This window comes from Physcomitrium patens, chromosome 12, assembly GCF_059467195.1.
Source record: "Physcomitrium patens ecotype Gransden chromosome 12, ASM5946719v1, whole genome shotgun sequence".
Classification (NCBI taxonomy): Eukaryota; Viridiplantae; Streptophyta; class Bryopsida; order Funariales; family Funariaceae; genus Physcomitrium; species Physcomitrium patens.
The window spans coordinates 3,202,399-3,224,282 of NC_143421.1; the positions used below are offsets into that span (position 1 = coordinate 3,202,399).

The 21,884-nt window shown below is 44.0% G+C and overlaps 3 protein-coding genes and 1 long non-coding RNA gene across 7 annotated transcripts; 2 read left to right on the plus strand and 2 right to left on the minus strand.

Moving 5' to 3' along the window:
- Window positions 1–627: 627 nt before the first annotated feature.
- On the minus strand, window positions 628–4,388 carry LOC112289614 (uncharacterized). Of its 3 annotated transcripts, none has more exons than XR_002971928.3 (8): window positions 3,985–4,388; window positions 3,351–3,811; window positions 2,898–3,080; window positions 2,494–2,624; window positions 2,225–2,383; window positions 1,660–1,770; window positions 1,214–1,385; window positions 628–930 (listed from the first exon to the last, which is right to left on the minus strand). XR_002971928.3 is itself a non-coding variant. In XM_024534957.3 (7 exons), exons 1-7 carry the CDS (start codon window positions 4,089–4,091, stop codon window positions 1,353–1,355), a joined length of 1,185 nt encoding a protein of 394 aa, XP_024390725.1. In that variant the 5' UTR covers window positions 4,092–4,388; the 3' UTR covers window positions 628–1,352. The 3 variants fall into 3 exon arrangements, 1 of the variants encoding a protein (XP_024390725.1); XR_016505695.1 differs by having other exon boundaries at window positions 1,660–1,781; XM_024534957.3 differs by having other exon boundaries at window positions 628–1,385.
- A 197-nt stretch (window positions 4,389–4,585) lies between these two features.
- On the minus strand, window positions 4,586–6,043 carry LOC149987996 (uncharacterized). The gene is made up of 2 exons (XR_016505696.1): window positions 5,550–6,043; window positions 4,586–5,337 (listed from the first exon to the last, which is right to left on the minus strand). It is a non-coding gene; the product is annotated as an uncharacterized LOC149987996 (long non-coding RNA).
- Window positions 5,019–11,966, plus strand: LOC112289613 (uncharacterized). Of its 2 annotated transcripts, XM_024534956.3 has the most exons (13): window positions 5,019–5,233; window positions 6,041–6,147; window positions 6,436–6,531; window positions 6,731–6,838; window positions 7,103–7,188; window positions 7,436–7,552; window positions 7,736–7,988; window positions 8,254–8,444; window positions 8,696–9,440; window positions 9,675–9,953; window positions 10,251–10,393; window positions 10,842–10,903; window positions 11,279–11,966. In XM_024534956.3, the coding sequence occupies exons 1-12, from the start codon at window positions 5,019–5,021 to the stop codon at window positions 10,881–10,883; spliced, it is 2,382 nt and encodes a 793-aa protein (XP_024390724.1). In that variant the 3' UTR covers window positions 10,884–10,903; window positions 11,279–11,966. The 2 variants fall into 2 exon arrangements, with proteins under 2 accessions (XP_024390724.1, XP_024390723.1); XM_024534955.3 differs by lacking the exon at window positions 10,842–10,903.
- A 5,453-nt stretch (window positions 11,967–17,419) lies between these two features.
- Window positions 17,420–21,494, plus strand: LOC112289235 (uncharacterized). Its single transcript, XM_024534285.3, has 4 exons — window positions 17,420–18,480; window positions 18,729–18,899; window positions 19,345–19,794; window positions 19,927–21,494. The coding sequence occupies exons 1-4, from the start codon at window positions 17,992–17,994 to the stop codon at window positions 21,061–21,063; spliced, it is 2,247 nt and encodes a 748-aa protein (XP_024390053.1). The 5' UTR covers window positions 17,420–17,991; the 3' UTR covers window positions 21,064–21,494.
- The last annotated feature ends 390 nt before the right edge of the window (window positions 21,495–21,884 follow it).

Consider the following 21,884-nt stretch of genomic DNA (forward strand, 5'->3'; position numbering starts at 1 on the left):
TTAAGAGTTTTATTTTACAAACTTGTAACTTACAAAAAAAATTAAAATTGATACCATCTATTTATTTTTATTTTTTTATTATTTAAAAAAAAACAAATGGAAGTGGTAAAAAATATGACTATTCTGTACACACCACTTGTGTCCAAACCACTTCAGACTCAAAATATTTCATTCATCTTATTGTTCTTGTGAGATCCACTATTAAGATTCCAAAACTAAGTTCAAATCCGAGAATGTGGATCAATTGTTATCCTAATCTAGTTTTAAATTAGGATTAAGAGAATACCAATGGTATACACAGCATAGAGAATACATTCCATATTGAAAACCTTTGACTAATTTTATTCTGTTTTGGTTTCTTTTATTTGAAAATGTACCTTAATTAAATCAATTCTTGTATAAGTTTCTTTACAACAAACAACCAATTTTTATCACCACTACATACATACATCATACTATAAAATTGACTTCTTCCAGGTATATGAAATTCAATATCGTTTTGTTTGGCATAATAAAACAAGTGTCTCCAGATAAATTGAACCCCTGTCAAAATAAAAAAATTCTTAGTATGCATACACAAAGTACACCCATACCATTAAACTGTAAACTTAAATGATGCAAAAAAAAGAAAAAGAAAAAAACGAAGAGTAACATTTTAATTCCACATGAGGACGTGGTGAATCCACATTCTTGTTTCCATCACACTACCATATTTCCTCTGTACAGTTTCTTCCAGCAATAATGTGGTTTTAAAATTTTGTACTTGGAATTTCATGTTCAGATTGCAACGAGCTCATGCCATTGTTATTTACACTTGACATCATTCCCACATTGATGAAACCTAAAAAATATCGACACACTACTATACTGAAACCCAACTAAAATGCAGCAATCCCTTCGTCTGCATGCTGATGAGTCTGTTCTGGAAGCCTTCAAACCACACAAACCACAGCTAAATAAGAATTTGAAAATCCGAGCATCTACATTGTTACGTTGATTTCTTAGTATTGGTTGAAGCGAAACTGTGGTAATATACACAAACACCAGACATTCTCAAACATGGTCCATGTGAGTCGGTTATGCACAAACTAAGAGGTACCCCACAATGCAATCTGGTGTAGTAAGACTACATTCAAATAAGGAGGTAGACTTGCACCGTACAAGTCTAGATTGCTTGCAAAGCCCATTCCCATTCTCTCATGGTCTAGGATACCTGGCAATTCCTTTGTGCTGCACAGACCTTCTGTCGGTGATGAACTTGGTCATCTGCTAAGTATACCTTCAAATTCGTAATCTCGTACCAAGTTCATGAGATGTTGGATCACGGGCGAGTCACTATTAGTTTGTTTTTTCTAACAAATACGACTGGGAAATGACTCCAATATCTGCATCCAAATGCACTCTACTGTAATTATGGGAGAAGATGCATGCACAGTAGAAATACCTTGCATACATCTAGATTCAACTGAATACAGAATGCTAGCAAGTTACACGATTCGGTAAATAAGTTTTGAGTCCAACTCGATTTTCTACTGAAAGAGATGAAAAGTAACTGGAAAAAGAACTGCACAAACTCAGACCACAAATACAAAGCGTGCTGATCTCTGAAAGACTAGTGGCTTCTTCCTGAATACTACCCAAATGATACCCAATTTTTACCTGATATAAATATAAGGACGCGAATGCATCTGTGGCTGCATACTGGAGTTGTGGTGGCGAAAGTGGACAGGCTTCCCAATCTCCACAACGAATATTGGGCACTTTCTCTACCTATTCAATCACTGATTTCAGAAATTAATGTTCCATTTCAATTCATCTTTTAGTCAGCTGCTGACAAGAGCGACGTACACACGATTATTAGAAAGTAAGCAGGACCCTAGAACCGCGACAAAATACAAAACTTTTACGAGTTATTAAACCGTAAGTTTCGGAGGTGATCATGCTTAGTACCGAAATTCAGACCACAAACACAGCACACAGACGTAAAGATGAGGACTTACAACCCACACGACATTCTGGACTTGAGCTGGCAGAAACAGAAAATATTTTGAAAGAAATTTTTTGTCACAGCCAAGAAAGAATTGCATGCGAGTGTCAAGAACTGTGAACTTAATATCTTCAGAAGGCTTTCACAAAACAACAGCCACTTTGTATGTACCACAGCTTTTCTACTCAACTCTCCCAACAAAGGTCTTCAGGTATAGCACACAATAAGTATACAGACCTGTTTACATGTAAGCGCTTGAGAAAGGGAGGAGAGACTCCAAGATTGCCATCTTCCAAGCTTTTGGTTTGCGATTTCAGAGAGGTTCACAACTCCTTGGATTTTTAATTTATAATCTCTTTGCAGCTTTGATACATCTCCGTGTATCCCTACTCCTGTCTACAAATCGATTATCAAGTAAATGTTAATACAGCTCAGCAGCATTATCGCTAGACCGTAAATAGCTCGGCGAATAATAACAATGGAAGATTGACGATATGGGTAGTCACCTTTAAAATTGTAGGATCTTCCAAAATTGCGTAAAGGGATGATGGAATGCCGGAATAAATAATGTGCATCACATCACATCTGCTGTAATCCAAGCATAATTGTATGACCGCCACTTTCCCAGAACCTACATCTGAGACCACACACTCAAGGCTCATTTTCCCTTTTCGTTCAATGATCATAAAACCAACTACGAACCTACAAGTGTGACAAGAACGGAGGTACGTGTAACTAGCGCAAAACTGATGATCGATAATGTGGAAAATAACAAACTTATTTTCATCGTAAAATCCTCTCAATCGAGAAAGCGAGAGCGAGGGAGAATTGCAGTATGCAATCTGGGATCAACCTAATTGAGTGCTATGTAGACATAGAGAATCAGAAAAGTGATTTTTCCAAAATATACCTCTCCGGAAAGAAGTCTTCCACTCCACGTCAAAACCAACTGCAACATTCCCTTCCACGAGTGACCTTTTTGAATTGATCATCTCCCAAATATCATGAACAGCTGCATCAACCTCAGAATGGGTCTTGCTGTACACAAGGCGGCCCTTGAATTGCAGGTAAAGAGCCTTGGAATGAAGCTTATCTAGCAGAAGCACACACATATCAATGTAAATGTTAGTTTTCAACTATGCAAACACATATTGACAATGTGACATGATAATCAATTTGATAACCGAAAGTCTTATCGCAGATCAAGTTTAAAACCAGTTCAAGAGCAAGACAATGGCGAACTAGTATATATACAGTTGAACTCCACATTGAGACGCCTACCATACGCAGTGGGTTGGTAAAATTGGGGCGAAAATCCAATCGTCTAAACTCAGACACAGCACTCACTCTTAAGCAATAATACCTCCACAACCAGGCCGTCCTATCAACCATGGATTCGTCAGCTTGCTTATATTAGTTTGAACCACTGTTGATTTCTCTTCAACCTGGTTTTCTTTGATTTTTACTTCTGATTGTGATGCCTGAACGTGTGTTTTTGGTTCTCTAACACTCTTCTGAGCCCAAGAGGGCAGCGTCCTTCGGAGCCTCTTGGTATGACCATCCAAGACCTCTTGGTTCAATATTTCCACTACTGTCTCATTCTTTACATCCACACTTTCTAGATTTGTGTTTAAAGCGTCCAATTGAAAATTTGAAAGTCCCGAAGACCCAGAAGCCTCGGTCGCTAAACCCTCGCCGTCCGTTTTAGAAACCACAGTATCAATGCATGCCACCTTGAGGACAGTATTCTGCTCATGCTCAAGAGTCGCCGTAACACGGTTGGCCAGTTGCTCGTTTTCTGTACAGCAAGCTCTCGAATCCACCCTGCCAAACATACATCGATTCTTCAAATCATCAACCGCTGAGAGAAGAAGTTAGCATGCGATGCACCCAAACAAATCCACAATACCACACATCCAAGCAGTGTGATGTTTTGATCAGGACAACAAACCCACGCATAAAACCCCGCACGATAAACCAACGCAGCGGCACCATACCTCGCGGAATGCGAAGTCGCTGTCGCAAAAGCTTGCTCGATGACCTCCCACTCGTCGGCATCTACCCACTCCACCGGGATCGAAGTCTCCTCTGCTTCGATCGCCATCAGGTGCACAAAACGCGAATCCAGTCTAAACTAAAATCAGTTTCCTGCCATCGACATTGCTTCAATCTCACAACATCCCACTGCTCCATCTCTGGTTCTGTAAGCAGGACGAAACCTACTCATCCTGCCTGAAAGAGCTCGAAGGAATTCCTTTTACCGGCCCCTGAATGAATCACCCCAGCATCGACTCAAAAATAGCGGCCAGGTTTGGTGGGCCGGTACCAGATTAATCCTATGCTGGGGGACTTCCACATGAACAAATTCCCGACACGCAAAGGAACAAGACGATGCTGACATCCTCCATCATGCATGAACGTAGTTGGGTTACAATCGAATTGGCGTAACACTGATGCACTGCCGCCGGATGAAGTTATGACAAATATCTCCCACCCCCCCCCCCCCATTTTGCGCCTGGACTTTCCTTCATAGACCACGCTCAGGATGATCTGGATTCTGCGGGATCAGAATTGGAGAACTTTTTGCAAGCAAAATGCTGACGGAGGCGTCATGGCCACTTTCATCCAGACACCCAAGAACAATAGTGTTTTCCTCACCCTTTTAACACACAGCTCAAGGAGATGAAAAGAGTACATGGGTTTGCAGGATACGTGGTAATCGGAGAGGAAACAGTATAGACGGTAGGCGGAGAGGGCATGGTTGGTGGTGGGATAGCATTGCTGTGGAAGAATTAGGGGAAAGAGAAGAGAGGAGGAGGGTTGGGCATCAACCAAGCAGGATCATGGTGAGTATGGCGCGATAGAAGAGTGGGTGGGTGGGGGAAGGGAGGGCGGGGAGAGGGGGATTGCGGAAGCAGGTCGAGCGGGAGAGAAAGCGGGGAAAAGGAGGGAAAAGAGTTCGAAGGATTGAGTGATTGCGAAGGGAAAGAGCTTTTAGGGTTTGGGAAACCTTCATGGAGGAAGTTGCAACATGGTGCGGATGGCACAACATGAGTGGCAGCAGCAAGGGGTCAGCAACGCGCGGCGTCGCAGCTTGGAGACGGTCATGAAGGAGCAGCAGGCGCGCACCAAAGTGTCGGTGCGCCATCTGCCGCCGAGCCTGGCGTGGGCTGTGTTCCAGGACCAGATTGCGGTGAAGTATGCGGGGACGTATACTTGGTGGTCGTATCATCCAGGCAAGAGCAGGTAAGGGTCGACATTGGGTCAATTGTTATGGTGCGCTGTGAATCTTGTGTCATGGGTGTGCTCGTAGCGGTGTTTGGCATTAAATATTCTCCCTGCATTGAATTCTGCTCTCGTAGAATTCGAGCAGAGAATAGAGCAAGTGTAGATCATCGTTTTCTGTGACCTTCTTGATCAAGTGGATTCTGTAGATAATTTTTCGAGTCCACGAAGATGTGGATTCGGTAATTTTAACCACGGTAAAGAACAGTTTCTAGCTTTCTATATACGTGACGAATTTGTGGGAAGGATTTCAATGAAGTAGGCAGTCCTAGCATACCTTCGATTAGGTGGTCCTGCGCTGTCTGTTTCTGTGTCGCCCATAGCTCTAATTGCAGGGAAAGCTTCGCGGCCTCGTGATTGTGCAGCTTAGTACTCATCACCTCTACGGCTCTTCCATTAGGTTTGCCTGATTGTTGATCTTGTGAGACATGTAGCTTGTCTTGCCTGTCTTTGACGAGGTAGGCAGTGATTGCCAGTGTCGAGTCTGTTTGTATGCCAGAGACAGTGCTCTTATTGTCTGCCCCCGATGACTCTCTGTCCCAATGCTCGACGTGCTTCCCGTCCAATTCCTTGTATCCGTGGTGTGGTGATTGGCGAAGCACGTTTTATGCTTGGCGATTCTGTGTCAGAAGTTGCTGGATAGACAGTTTTGGCGGTTTCGCAGGTTTTCTTACGGTTGTCCTCAAGTCGAAAACATTTTGTCGGAATGAACTGTTCGGTCAAATGTTGCTGACTGAGGTGGTGTGTTGTGGGCGGTATTTCGTGCAGCCACAAGCGTCAGGTTTATTCGCGTGCGTACATCAATTTTAAGAAGCCAGAGGATGTGATTGATTTTTATGAGGATTTTAATGGACATGTATTTGTGAACGAAAGAGGTGTGACAGTCTCACTCTGGCCTGATTTCATGTTTACGCGTGCAATTGTGGATGTTTCGAAACAGTGAAATTCAGGGTTTTATCATCTCTTCGGGTTTGCACATTTGAAGTTGGAGGGGGGAGAAGCGGATGTTATTTTCCAATATTTTTTGTGACTGTGAATTGCTGGAGATGCATTGATAAAAGGGGTAATACAGGAGTGTGTGCTGTGTGAGCTATGCAAGGTGCCCGGAGTTTGCTTCCATTGGTCTGAATTGTGGCTGACGAACTGTGCTCACTCATGAACAGGGGCTCAGTACAAGGCTTTGGTCGAGTATGCTCCTTACCAGCGAGTTCCCAAACCTCGATCGAAGAAGGATGTCCGGGAAGGCACAATATCAACAGGTACAGTCATGATTGTTAACATGGATGTACCACTTGCTATTCTTAAAATCAAGCCCCAAGTGGACGGGACTGATCGTTACACAGCCGTTTGCCTTTGCCGTGCTCTCGGAACCATGCAGGCTTGAGCATCTGGGTTGACTCTATAAGGTCTGGAGTGGAAGTCGGAGTGCGCTCATAGAGCTTTCTCCTGGTTGTGTAGATCCAGAATATTTGGCATTTGTCGAGCAGCTCGCCAAACCAGCGGAGTATTTGCCGAGTGCTGAGGTCCAGCTGGAGCGCAAAGAAGCGGAGAAGGCTTCTAACTTGGGTAGGGCAGTTAATCACAATTTTCTTCGTGGTTTTTTCGTTGTCTGTTGGATCACTCAAGGTTACCTGTGATCATGTGGATTGTGTGATTAGAGAGTCTTGGAATGGTCATTCTCGAGGTTTCCTTCTTTTTCGCTAGTTAATTCATAACTTAGCCTAAACTTCGGAGGAGGACAAACCTGGTGTTGGCAGGAACAATTTAGAGAGTCTTTGGCTGATTTTGGTACGTTGGTACTGAATCGCTTTATTTTTCGTACTTTTGAAGCGTCTGGGACGAGTAAAGATGCCGTGGTGGTGACACCTTTGATGGAGTATGTGCGATCCCGAAGGGCTGCGAAATCAACACCTCAGGTAGTATGGCAGTCTTTTGTGAAAGCGTTGGACACGGCCAGACGAGATCAGAGGGGTCAACTGGACGCGTGTGGTAATGCGTCTCGAACGCATTGTATAGTGTTTGTACATTAATTCGAGAACTGCAATTTTGATATTAAATGGCCATTATTCCTTTGAGGTTAGTAATGTGAGGTCAAGCTGGCAAGCGGCTAGAGGCACGCATATTTGTCTTGAGTCTGACGCATTTTGTTTGGGTTGAGGACAGAGAGGGATGTCATCAAGTGCAAAGCTGGCTGCTCGGTCTGGAGGTGTACCCGTCAGTGCTTTCAAACTTGCAACGCAGAAGCGTGGCTCTGAGAAAGGTCGGTCTGGATCTAGTTCGGTAAGTAGCATTTGTTCCTTAGAGTATTGGAGGTCACTCTGCTATTTGACGCGCACACTTCTTTTGATGACTTTTTTCTGCGATGTCTTGTAGGTGGATGGTCTTTTGTTTTTGTGAGGCCAATAAGATGGGGACGGACGGGTGTTGTATGTCCAGTTAACGACGAATTGTTTATTTTTGCAGTACACGGGTGATAGTGCATCGACCACCAAAGAGTCTGCCAATCACAATTCTGCTTCTCGAGATGAGCTACAGCGAAAAGAAAGGGAACATCTGATTGAGCGGAAAAGAAAAGAAACAGGTGAAGGGAAAGAGAAGAAGTCGGTACGCGAGGCCGTTGCAGCTGCTGTCCGAGCAAATTCAAGTAGTCAACGAGGAGAGTTCAGCAAGGAGAAGACAATCCTCCTAACCAAGGACATGTCCGAGGCACCATCTGGTACGTGTACAAGGAATGAGCAATATCGTCAGAAGCCATGTTTTTTTTGGACAGCCAGTGACTTATGAACATGGTTGAACGCTAGAGGATGGTGGTTATACACTGGTCGCCTGAATGTGTTGGGGGTGAGCACTGTGTGGCTGGTTTGTGATCTCGGGAGGAATAGCTGAAACTTATCCAGATGACCACAAATACTTTTTGTGGTTTCTAAGCAGTACGAGGTAGGAGTTTGTTTGTAATAGTCTGCATGGATTTGCGGTTGCAGAGGGGCGAGCGTTGCAAAACATCTCAGCGGGTGGGGAATCCGGATCAAGAACATCTGTAGCCGGGAAGGTTTCTGCGGTGAATGGATCAGGTGAAGGTCTAACAGCTGGAGATGTCCGGGAACCGCACAAGCGGGAGTACAAACGCAAACAAATGCTGGTGGCCAAGGACAAGGACAAGGAATTGGCAGTTGTAAGTGTAGATGGAACATCAAAATTTGATTCGTGCATCCGATAGTTGTGCCGTCCACATATGACCAAAGTCCCACATCCATTACGTGGGTTTCTGAGTGCACGCAGCACTTAAAGGTTTACTGTTGTTGTATGGCGCATGATCTTATTGGGAATCGGAGTGTGTCTGGGTAAAAATGAACGCGGCGAGTTTCAGAAATCACACTATATTCAGGTTCACAAATTCCTGAAAGGCTTGTGTTGTGTGATCAGGATCCCGAGCAAGCGGTTTCTGTAGCGAACTCCGTTGGTGTTGGTACGACAAACAATCAGCGGCATAGGTCATCTGGACCTGCGAAGGTAGCAGCAGGAGGTGTGCAACAGATGCAGTCTGCGGTTGCTCACCGTGCAACATCTCTTGGAGATTCCATTTCTTCTGGGAAGCAGATCCATAGGCAAGAGTACGGAGGGAGGACCTCTCTACGTGGTACACCAGCACAGGGTAGTTCGGCACCAGGTTTAGGTTCGGATTCTCATGCACAACCCCAGGCAAGCGGCACGCAGGTGGAAAAAGTGGGTAAACGACCTCCACGTCCTCAGGCGATACGATTGGCTGGTAAAGACCAGGCTATTTCTTTGGTGTCCTCTGTGGAAGCGGAAGGTCAAGCAGGCAACGGTGAAGAAAGGTCCGTGAAGCAAGTTGCAAATGATGGAGCTGCGTCGAGCCCATCGTTGTTAGACAAGCAGGACGCGAGACGCCTTAGAAACAAGGATAGGCCTGACAGGCCCGTGTGGACCCCTCGTCGTCGCGAAGGTGTGACGGGAAAGGCTGATGGAACAGCATTTGCAAATAGCCCGGCTTCAGCAGCAGGTACTGCATCAACGGAAGGCACATCGTCGACTGCTTCGTCTGGGACGGATGTGGGTTCCAAGAACGATAGGGCGGAGCGATCAAGTGGAAGACACAATGGGAGATCAGGTTCCGAGGTGCGGAGTTCAGAGCCCCCTCAAACGTCAGGTGAGGGATGATGCAGCAGCGATTTCCGGTTTTGCACCGGTGTAGAGAGTGGACTGCTAATGGATAATGCCTGTTAGGTTTTATGGCTGTGTGGATGCATATCCTTGTTGGATTCTACAGACTATTTGTGGAAGGTTGTTTTGTCCAATTATTTGAGTTTGGTGAGGGGAAGCTAGATTTTGGAATGTTGGGTAGCTCCTATGGCTTCGTGTAACATTTGATTTGACGATATAGGTGGCGGCGGCAATGGTACATTCAGCAAATTGCGTTATGTGGAGACAGGTGGTCGCATTCCACGCGGTGGGCGAACTGTTGCAGCCGTAGGATCTCAGGCTGCACACGACGGAAGTCGGACGGATGCAAAGAGTGTTGGCGCAAGCGATGATGTCACTAGCCAGTATGGGAAGCAGGGTCGGGATAACGGAGAACCTTTTGTGCAGAGCCAAGAAGGGCAGCAGTCATTGGTGACGGAGGACAGAAGGAGGCAGGGCGGTTCCTTTTGGAGTGAATCTGGTACGGTATCGCCTTGCACGCAATTCTTGAAGGGAAATTTGGAAGGTAGTGGTAGTGGTCGTCTACGTGGGAGGGTTGGAGATGGCAAACTGCAGCTGGTTTGGTAGACGGTCATCGGTGTGATGATTGGGTTTGCGTGGTTTGGGCTGGAGTTTGTGGAGCTGTAAGCGTGCCAAGCACGTATCAGATGAAGAATTTAAGTCGTTGAGCGTCGATGTCGGTATTGTTACCGTTCGGTGTGACATGCAGATTTGATGATTTAACTCCCGGAGTGCTGGACTGTTGTTTGCAAGCCAGGTGGAAGTCACAGGCAAGGAGGCAGACGTGAAAGGACTGGGCAACAAGGAGCTAAAGAAGGAGACGGCGGGGTTGTGGGGACGGAAGCGGCAAGCAAATTGGTGAAAAGAGGTCGAGGTTCTCCAGCATCGGGAAGCAACGAGGTGCGCTAGAAGTCCATTTCTATTGATTTCGCATGGACTGACATAACTGCAAGTCAGCGTAGAAATATGAGGGATTGGAGAGGTGTTTGGCGGTGTCAGCATAATGATGGGGAGCTTGTGGTGTGGAACAAGACACATGACCTTCCGCTGGTATTGTGTAGTCTGCATTCATACAAAGCCAGCACTTTCAGTGGTATTGTAGAATGTATGCTCTAAGTTGAAGCATGATTTGATGGTTTCGATACTGTGAGGTAGATTGTGGTTTCATTGTGAAGGTGGTTACATTCGTTTCTCTCTTGGAAACGCTGCGGTGGAATGATAGAGCTCTGGTTAAAGGGCAGAGAAGTGAAAGAGTTGATTGCAGGCATTTTGCAAGTAAAAGATCTTGGGTTTGTTGAATACGTTATTGTAGAGTGGCTTAGTGGATGGCTTTGTTGCCTTGATACAGAAGCAAGTATGGGTTGCCGTTCAAAAGACAGTTTCGGGATGATAGTCTTATGTCTATATCTGGTAAGCATAGCAACTGCATCTAGTGGTATGTGTTGTGCGGATTTTTTTTTTATAAGAGATTTTTTGAGTCAATGCGGTGGGAATATGTGTAGCATTTGTATGTATGCACTCGGGAGCCTTCGTGTGAGTGTTGAGTTTCCATTGTTGCAGGCTTTCCTTGTCCTTCCAATTCAGTGTACAGCGGTGACGCTCTTGAGGCGACACTGCGTAGAACCTGCACTTCTCATCGGTACAGTTCTGCAACAATGGATTGCAGAGGGCTCTGTCATGTAGGTTGTAAGAAGAGTCAACGTTAGGTGTATAGAGGAAAATAGTTTTACATGTTTTTGATGTTTGTATCTTTTTGGATGGCGGTGGTGTCGGGGTTACTTGCAGCATGGATGCGGAGCAGAGTGGAAATTACGAACGGCACGGTGCTGCTAATACCAAAAGGAATACCATTAGCTTGGTGTGAGAAGACAGTGATCCAGAAAACATCAGATCCCGCATGTTGCAGAAGCGGTAGAGACTTCAACACAAGACAATCCAGATATGGAGGTTTTTTGGACACGGAAGTTTTCACAAGACAATTTGTGGCAACTTGTCTTACAGAGAGTTTTGATCATCCAGTGTGTGAACATTTTTCAAACTCACTTAGTTTTGCATTCCGTTTCCGATTTTTACGAAATCAGGCGTTATCATTCCCGGTTCTAGGAACTTCACAGATGAGCTCATCATCTGGGCCTAGATTTGAACTTGTGACAGTACTTAGAGCCGTCGGGATGAATCAAGCGACTTATTTGGTCTTTGCTAACGTCGTCTACGCTAACGGAGTATTTGAAAGTTGCCCAGGGATGTGAACATTTTGGAAATTCGGAAAATACTCCCTGAAAGGTTGCATTGAGCTTCTGTAATTTGAGGGCTTCAATTGATAGGAAATTTGTATTCGATAGCAGGAGCAGTCCAGTGGCAGTGGTGTATGATTGGAAGCTTCTCGTGTTGTTGGATTAGTTTTGGATCACTGTGCGCAAGATGATCGATGTAATTTGCAAGTGTAAGCAATACAAGTGTTGTGTTCTTTGAACCGTCCAGTCAACGGCCAATATCTAGATGGCAACTCATCACTTTGCTTAGTGGTAAGACCATATGTTTTTGGAAAGACTTGAATATGATTTATAACATGAAGTCCAAGAATAAAGTCATCCGGCAGGGTCAAACTAGGTCTCCTTGTGAGAGGAAACCTGTAGGGCCCCAGTTGACTGTACCACATTGTGCTGGTCTCCACAATTTTCCTACTGGACCTAATTTTCTATGATTGTGGCATGTCGAGCTTGATTTGCCACGCTTTCTGTGCACTGTTGTAACTTTTACATCAGCCCCAGCCTGTCCACATTGGTATCGTACCCTCTTGAAACTTGAAACGTCTGATGGATCGCGACACTTATATTGCTTTCAATTGCAAACCTCGAGTGTAAAACGATTACGTTAAGAGACCAGTCATTTGATCGAAACAAAGTGATTTGCGCCCTGGCTGAACTTGATGAACTTGCATCCCGCATTTCGTTGTAGGTGAGACTTCGTGTATCGATGACGTCAATTGATCGGCGCACCAGCCAAGCACGTCGTCATTCACACAAGTGCATGAGTGGAACCTTGTCAAATCAGAGAAGCTTTTTGAAGTCCAAGAGTAAGAGTTCGTTGTGATGATGATTTAATGTAAGAGAATTATATATCTATCTTTATTGCCACGCAGTTGAGTATGGAAGAAAAAGCAATCCTCAATCTTGCGCACGTGCGTGCTCCCACCGTCTTCAAGGTAGTAATGAGGGACCCAAGTTGTAAATTGTGTCTAGGGCTTAAAATTCTTATCAGGCAACGTTGGTGGATCTGACCTTGAGAAAAGTACAATGACCTCTTGAGAAAAGCCAACAATAGCTTAAAAGGTCACGCTACAGAGACCCCACGCTCCGAAGAAGCCAAACAAGCCCCACAGTCTTGGAACTCCAATATTGGCATAGGCATTTCCAAAGTAGTCCAAATAAAAATCATCATCCAAGTCTTCGTGTTTTCTTGTTTGAGTTTTCACTAGGAAATGGATGCACTATAATTAATTCAGTTCGGCAAGCTCCTCCCTCATCATGAATCTGCGAATCCTGCCCACCCGGGAGTCTACCGGGGGCCACGCTGTAGTTGTGTTTTGATGCAGTAGGAAAAATTGAAAACTGCTTGATCTCACACACCTCTGCAGCCTGCCCAACCAATAGTTCGATAGTCGTGAATGGAAAGTTCACTGACTAAGCGTTTCTGAACTTTCGTACGTCGAGAACTTCAGAAACCATGTTGACCCAAGGCTTCAAGAACTTTGCAAAGTAGCGGACGCAAGACGCATGAACTTGCCGCTTGTGTGGCTTGCAGCGGGTGTGACTATGATGGACAATTGTTTTCTACTGTGGATATGATAGACATGTGGGCTCAGAATTTCGATAAACCAAGTAAGACGCATCTGAGAGGAGTCGTGAACATCGTAGATTGGAATAGCACAACATGGGTCAACTGATCTGACGAAATCTGGTCTGTTTCCACAGGTTTCCTTGAACTTTCACACTTCCTTTGATTCCTTGAACGTCGTTGGAAGCTTTAGTTACTTGATGTCGATTTGCTGGTACAAAAGCAGTGTTCCATCTTGGCACGTAATGGTACAAACTGCCATTTGAATGTTACACCTCAGGTATATTAAAGCGATGATCTCTACCACTATAGGAGAGCTCAGCCTTTGGTTAATGAGCATCCAGATCACTTCTCCGGCTAATTGAGATTTGACTATATTTCACGGAGTCACTTGAAGCAGATCCAAACGCCGAAAATTCCAAAGTTAAGGTCTCAGTACACACCCGTAGGCCGCAATTTTCAAGCTCAACGTATGGGAATAATCACGAACAAAAAAAAAAAAAAAAAAAAAGAAAAAAGAAAAAAGGAAAAAAACTTTGTTCTCACGACCTGTACGGTCACCGAAATGCTCTCGTCACGGGCGCGATGGCATCTTCTGTTGACCAGGAACCACTCTGCGCAGTTTCAAAACCCACGGATTAAAACACCGGGATCTCTGCAAGGCCGCGGGTCCAATCTCTTCCACTGCAAAGCGGTACCAACATCTATGAAACGGACGAGTCTTTCCGCACGGACTAGCTTCATGGAGTGATCACCACGGCATGGATTGCGTCGAACTGTGGGTAATCAAACCCTGGGGACGCCCACAATGCCCACCAATCTTACAGCCCGAGTTCGTGAGGGTTGAATCTGGCTGGGTTCACGTTGAGCGGTGCAGCCGGAGACTAGCCCACATTGTAATGCCACGGTGAGGGTCCGATTAAGAGGGTTGCGAATTTCTCACCTTCGAAGAGCTGCGGTGAGTTTTAAAGAGTCCTGGTGGGGCGGCGAGGCTGGAAGTTACCGACAGTGATGATCGGCGCTGCCTCGTTCGGGTCGGTACCGACACCGCGGCGATCTCTTCGGGATGTTTGTTGTATTCTTTTCTTTCTCTACATATATTATATATAACGAAAATATTTCTTGCATAGGCTGATGTTTGTTTCAATGAACGGGGTAACGGTTGTAGTGAACTCCAATTGATATTTCAGTTTGGGCTTTGAGAATATTTTTTCTTCATTTTTGGAAGCCGTAATTAATATTTTGCTTAGTTTTGTGGAAACCCTAATTAATATTTTGATGTTATGTAGATGTCTTGCTTGACACATCTCGAGGTATTACCCCAAAGTAGATTTTTGACCCATGAGAGGCCTTGGTCTCTTCATTGTTTATGTTTTGCACAAAATTTGTCTGCTTTTTTTTATTTGTGTATAAAATTGATATTGACTATTCAATCCTGGATTTTTAATAATTTAAAGCAGCTCTGTATTAAATACATATTTGTTATGCCATGACGTCCTTTGAGAAAGTTTGTGGTGTGGGATTTTTGATTGTGCATTATTGTTAAGGATTAAAAATTATTAGATTGGTGTTTTAGAATTTGAAATTTCTTTACAATGTGGGGTACATTAAAATGCTTAAAAATATCCAATCATTTTCAACAATGTACAATTAAATTAAAAGGTTTTGAAAGTGATCCATATTTCTTTCTCTCTATAATCAAACACAAAATAAAAAAATCATCGTTGTTCCACCAATAAAACACATGTTTCTATCGCATCAAAAGTATTATGTTCAATAAAAAATAATTAAAAGATTATAATATTTTCAATATCTCAAATTAAAATTTAAACTCAGAATGACATTTAAACATGTCTTTAATGTTTAAATTATAAATGTAAATTGATATTAATCCTTCAAGGACTTTAATTTACAAAATAACTTTTTGTTTCGGACAAAACAATCTTTTCCTAACTTTGACATTGTTGCTTACAAATTCTCTCATCCACATGCACAAAACTACTAAGATTTTTTTTCATTATAAATTGAAAACAATATTTTTTGGTCGTGAAAGTTGAGAAGAGGCTCTAAAGAGTTGGTCAAAGGAAGTATAGTTGTGCCATGAAGCTAAAGATACACAAAAAGTAATGAGCCAATTTAATGGGTCCTTTTGGATTGACAAAGACTACCTCCAACCATTCCCATGACTTCATAAAGGATCTCTTTCCATCCTCAAATGGATATATATATATATATATATATATTACTATGGATTTTTTCATGTTTGCATTTGTTTTAAAGAAAATCTTGTAAAGTTTTTATATTTTAATGCATGGGTATATATATATATATATATATAATGAAAATAAAACCATGTATATATATATATATATATATATATTCTTTGTAAAGCTATCACTGTTGTCATGAGTCAAAGTATCCATTTCTTTAAATGATGCTTTCACAAAAATTATGAGGAGAAACAAAAGGGTTTGGAGTCTTAACTTTTTTTTTTTTTTTTTATAAAGTATGATATATGACAAAGATTACAGTCATAATCTCACGTGATTGACTTTAAATTAGAATCTTATTTGTAATACATATTTTTCTTTAAGATATGAAATTTTGAAGGATCACAGCAATTGCAATTTAAAAATAAAAACAAAAATAGCATCACCCAAATATTAATACTCCAATGATTAGGAACTGGATTATATTATAATATATAATAGAATGCAAAAAAGAACAGTTGGGTATGTATATATATATATATATATACACACATACGGCTACATGTTTTTATACATTTTTTTAAAAGTAGTGTATATTTATTTATTTATTTATTTTTGTGTAATGCCAATATTCTCAAGAAAACATCTGTTCACACTAAAAATATACACACTATCACTATGAACATTACTATCAAATGTACAAACATCCCACACAATATTCACAAAAAACAAACAAAAGAAAACTTGCTTTCAAAATACTTGAATGGTTTAACTCAACAACCAATGTACACAACGAGTTTTTTCACACTTATCAAAGTCCACATGCAAGCCAAGGTGTTTGTGTCTGTGAGTGCGAGATGAGGTTGCGATGCAATCGCAGTCCTGGTTTCCGTAAGGGTCGTGTTGTCCATGGGATGTTACCAGGAGTGTTGTCGATGCTTGTCCTCCAACCGGAAAGGCCTGTAGATGCATGAGTCGAATAATAATCTGGGGACTGTCATCGTCTTGTTGCAGTCATCCAGGTTTTCCTCTTCATAGGAATCTTCCCGAGGCGCTGGTTCTATTAATCCACCTTGGGCATGTAGACGTATTGATGAGAGCAGAGTTCGAGGGTCCGGAGGGGCCGGGATGAAGTGTGGCTGACCCTCATCGTGGGACACTCTCCGTTCTGTCTTGGCCACCGATTGCTGGAGAAACAAGCGGTAGACAAAGTAGAATGACCTTTAGAGTTCGTAGTGATAAGCCGACCTGAATCAAGGGGCTCGTCATGTCGGAGCCACAAATCTTATCGTTGCGCAAATTGACCCGGGGGAAGCCCGAGTTCACGTAACGCTGCGACCAGATCGCCCCTAGCAGGGATTGTTGAATAGCCATTGGATGTAAGACCACGTAATGTCAAATGTTGAATAGTGGACCTCTATTTCCAGTTTCTTTAGTCTGATCTATTTCCTTGTATCGCGGAAGTTCGCTTGAGTATGCTTGGGAGATTTTTTTTCTTTTCCTACAGCTGCTGTTGGGGAGCTTTTCTGGTCCATAAAGTGGGTCTGCCTGCAGTCTGTCAGTAATTCCTTCAGCGCAGGCTCTATCTTGTCCTATCAATCGCGGAGGAACTCTCGTGGAACTTATTGTCAGGATCCGGTTACGGGAAGTCTTCTAGCAGTCGAAGGTGATGTGTACTTACTAGGGCTGGGTTATCCAACTGCCAGAGCATCAAGACTAAAATCTTCCTGCCAGCTGCTTGTTTATGGAGCATTGACAACTCTCTCTCTTTCTCTCTCTCTCCGTCTCTCTCTTTTTCACACCCGTCGCCTTGTGGACCACCCTTCCTAGGTTGCATAAATACCTCTGTGTCTCTATACCTCTCTTTCTCAAGCTTCCTCACTGCATGTGTTTCCTTGTGGTAGGTCGAGGTAGGGCTTTCCCTTGCCTTTATTTCCAACTGTAACGTGTGATAGGAAAGAGTTGACAAGCAATCGTCAATTGTGAGAGTTCATGATGTTGAGAAGTACTTGAGAGCTTTTGGACGTCTGTTACTTTACTTTTGAAAGGATCCCGATAGCAGGCTTGGCTACTTAAGAACTCTGAGCTGAAACCACATAATTTTCCAATTTGCGTGGCTTCGGACGTATTCGGGAATCTGAGGGCTGCTTTTCAGGGACATCAATAGAAGAGTTGTACTTGTTGGGGGAATCTTGCACTTAAACGCAGCGTTTAGAATGATCACTCCTGGGTGTGAAAGGAGTTGTGGACGGCGAACTGGATAACCAGTCTGCGAATTTGGGCTTGTCGTTACGCGAAGATTGTCGAAAAGGAAGGTAGTATGGCGGATGAAGTAGTCTCTGTGACAGTGAAAGAGCATCCATCGACTTTGCGCTCGCCATAGGCTTCCGAGTCGTGTTATTTACGAAGACAGGTCTTCAACAACGTTGGTTGTAGTCGATGATCTAGATCATGGGATCTCCAAGCGGTGGAGTTGTTGAGAAGGAAGAGGAGAATAGATTCGATAGTATGCCCATGACCACAGCAGTTGTTCAAAAGCAGAGCGGCAGCAGCGGTAGAGTTGACATGGTGCGAAAGATAGATTTATCCCTCAAGCTAGCCGAAGACAGTGACGACAAGGACGAGGAGATGGAAAGTGACGAACATGAGTTAAACACCCAGACGCGGCTGGATCATCAGATGTGTAGCGTCGAGGATACAGGAGCCAATAATCATCCAGTTCAGATTCAAGTGTCGCAACAACACTCTGATGATGGATATGCCTTCACATGCGAGGTTAAAGGCTGTGGAAGTGAGGTTAGGGAGAGAGATCACTTGGTGGTCGACAGCTTGACGCAACGCGATAAAACTGGCAGTGATCGCTCAACAGTGGATAACGAATCGCCTCCCCCTTCACCCGTTGGACTACCCGCATCTGCCGCTTCCAAGCTCAAAGATGAGGTTGCACATCTTTCTATGTTGTATTCTATGTAGTTTGATTCCAAAAAGGTTGCCCTGTGACGTGCTTCTGTTCCTCCATCAGTGCATTGATATCTTGTTTCGGCACTATGTATCAGGTTTCGGTTATTGAATACGAATTTACAGTGTAGTTTTCCGCTAGCTCTGGGTCCGAGATGGAGCACAGCAATGCTTGGTTGTTCCAAGAATGTTTTTGGATACTAATAATTAGTGTCGTAAAAAAATTGCAGTTGATCGCAGCACGAACCGAAATTACGCGCCTGAGGCAAGAAAATGACCGATTTCGTTCTGTGTTAATGCATCTTACGATGGAACACCACAATCTTCAGATGCTTGTGGTTGCTTCCATGCAACGGCACAGCGACTCTACGATCTATCCAGTCCAAAGTCTCCTGACACAGGTTACACACAGCTCTTCATTGATTTTAGCTGTTTTAAGCTTTTTCTTCTGCGATGGTCTTTTTTCATGGTTTTCTTTTCTTCAGGATTTGCATGCGACCAGGATTGTAATTCCGTGTGGAAATAGTGGTTTAAAGCGTGGTCAAGTCGGCACTTATTAGAACCAACTAATATCTTATCTGCTACTATTTGTGCAATACGACTTTATTGATCGTTCTTATCCAAATTTTGCTTCAATTAAATCATCATGTAAATTAGGCTCCCTAAGTACCTCATACATGATACGAATCAACGAGCCGTGTCAGTGAAACTATTCTAAACAGTCGCCAGCATCTGTCCAGCAGATCTTTACACTTTAACCTTATCAATCTTCCTTTTACGAGGAATCCTTCATACCACATGAAACATAGTTCATTAACAGACCACTGTTACTTTTGTGTGCCTCAGGATGCCTCTTCAACGCCAGCGGCTCATGGAGCATTGACATCGAGAAATTCAGACAGAGAGAACTTGCGGGCTGGGAGTCCTCTCAAGTCAACAGTTCATGTGAAGATTGCGAAGCACATGGGATTAGTGCATGCCCTGAACAGTCAGGTACCTAAGGTCGAAGTCACAACGCGTTCTAGGCCCAGAACCGGATCAGCATCTCCTGAAAGATCAACATCGCCAACCGAGTCCCTACAAGGATGTCCTCCTATGTTGCACCCTCCATCTCCGGCGGAGGAATCTGATCAGCCCCGAAAGCGAGCATCAGAGCCGACTGAACATAAAGCTAATAAGTCAATGAAGCTGGCTCAGAATGGCGCGCCTTCTGATGTGCCGGTCACCCAGGTCGAGGGAGATTCCAACTTCAGGAAAGCTCGCGTGTCTGTCCGGACTCGATCCGATGCTTCAACGGTGAGAACTTGGAGTTCTTTAAATACTTCAACAGCTACTCTCATCGCATTGCTTTTGTAGCTTCAAAGCCAGCTTTAAGCAGTTGATATGTGTAAGTCCCTGGATTAACATGGTGAGATATTTTGTTTTCAGATTAACGACGGATGCCAGTGGAGAAAATATGGTCAGAAGATGGCTAAAGGGAATCCTTGCCCTCGCGCATATTACCGCTGCACTGTTATGTCTGGCTGTCCAGTTCGCAAGCAGGTGCAAAGGTGCGCCAAGGATACCTCTATTCTGGTTTCCACATATGAAGGAACCCACAACCATCCTCTGTCGACCGCTGCTGCAGCGATGGCTTCGACCACCTCTGCCGCAGCTTCGATGTTTCTTGCGGGCTCTACCTCTTGTGATATGACATTCATGACCTCGGCACCTCAATTTATGCAAATGGCCGGCTCTCAAGGGCCGAACCCTGCAGCTGTTCCGACAAACACTGCATCCGCTTCATTCCCATCCATCACTCTAGACCTGACGAACGGACCCATGAATCAACTAGGTTTAAGACTGACTAATAGCTCCGGCTCCACGACTACGAATCTGCAGCACCTTCAGGGTGTAATCACGAATGGAGTCGTGACCTCACAACGTGGCAGTCAACAACAATTCATGACTGTCCCCAAACAACCCGCCACAGGAAATACCCCAATGTTTCTCATGAATGGAACAGCTGGCGCTGCCGTGGTGACCAACTGTGCACCACTATCGAATTTAGGCAGCGCTTTCTCCCCAGCAGGCACTCTGAGCAATCAGTTCATGCAACATCATCCTAGTGTGGAATCCTCGAGTGGGGTATTTAGTAAGCACCCTGCTGGTCCACAAACACAAGCGTTGCAACCGTCTTTGGCGGAGTCCGTGACGGCAGCCACTGCAATGATCACCTCCGATCCGAAATTCACCGCTGCTCTGGCTGCCGCCATTACCTCCATTATAGGCCAACAGAACCAGAATTCGCGAAATCAGTTCTCTCAGGTTGTGGGAAATCAAACCAGACAAGGGCAACAGAATGCATCTTCGCCTCCATCGGCATTCACCACTGTTGCACCGAGTGGCTCAGTGGTCAGTCCACACTCAAGTGCCGCGCCTGGAGAGGCCGCTCTTTCAACCGTTCTGAAATCGGCTTTAATGTCCCTAACCAAGGATCAGCCAGCAAATGGACTGTTCAATAGTGTGAAGCCCACTCCTGGGCACGGATTTGTTGTGGCCGCCGTGCCGAACAGACGACCTTAATCACAAACGAAATTTTATTTAATTCTCTTGTCAATCGGCCTTGAATTAAACTTTCGTGGTTTCAGTCGGCGGAAACAACTTTGCCTTGCCTGGAAAGAGATTACATTGTAGTTGGTGTTTCTGAGGCTCAATACCCATCGGCAATTGAATCAAACGAAGACAGTAAGATGCCGTCCACACGATGGACTGAAGGAACTTGTGAACAAGCCACCAAAATCTGAGCTCCTGCAAGATTCTTTCAAAGGAGAAAGTGGGTATTCTCACTTTAAATCTTGTGAGCGACCTTCCGATCCTTTTCAGTAACTTCTGGTCCCGGAGAATCAGTAAACAGAACGGATCAAACCATGTAAAGTGTGTACGATAGAAGCAAGACTGTTTCAGGATTGTTTTTTTTAACAAATAAACTGGACGATTTCATTGCTTGAGGTTGACATCATGCCACAATTTTAATCATCAGTGTAAAGCGCAGTAGAGCCCAGGTGATGCTGAGTATTGGGCTGAGGTGGATGATGAATCGGTACTTGAACACAGTCTACTTGGGTTTGACCATTGTAACAAATAGTTTACTTTTATTATATGGTGGGATGAACGCTTTAAATACTGATTCCACTGTAGATTTCGTTGCCTCTGACCGTCACAGGGTGCATGCCGTAAAAAAAGGAAATGGGTGGGTCCAACTGCCCCCGATGCAGGTCGCAGAAAAGACGCTTTCTCGCGTTCAGCCTTGAACTACTAACACGGCGTCACCTTTTGTGGACTTGTGCAGCGAGAATGCTTTCACGCACCGTCACGGCCCATTGTGTGGATGTAGTTTGGAACGA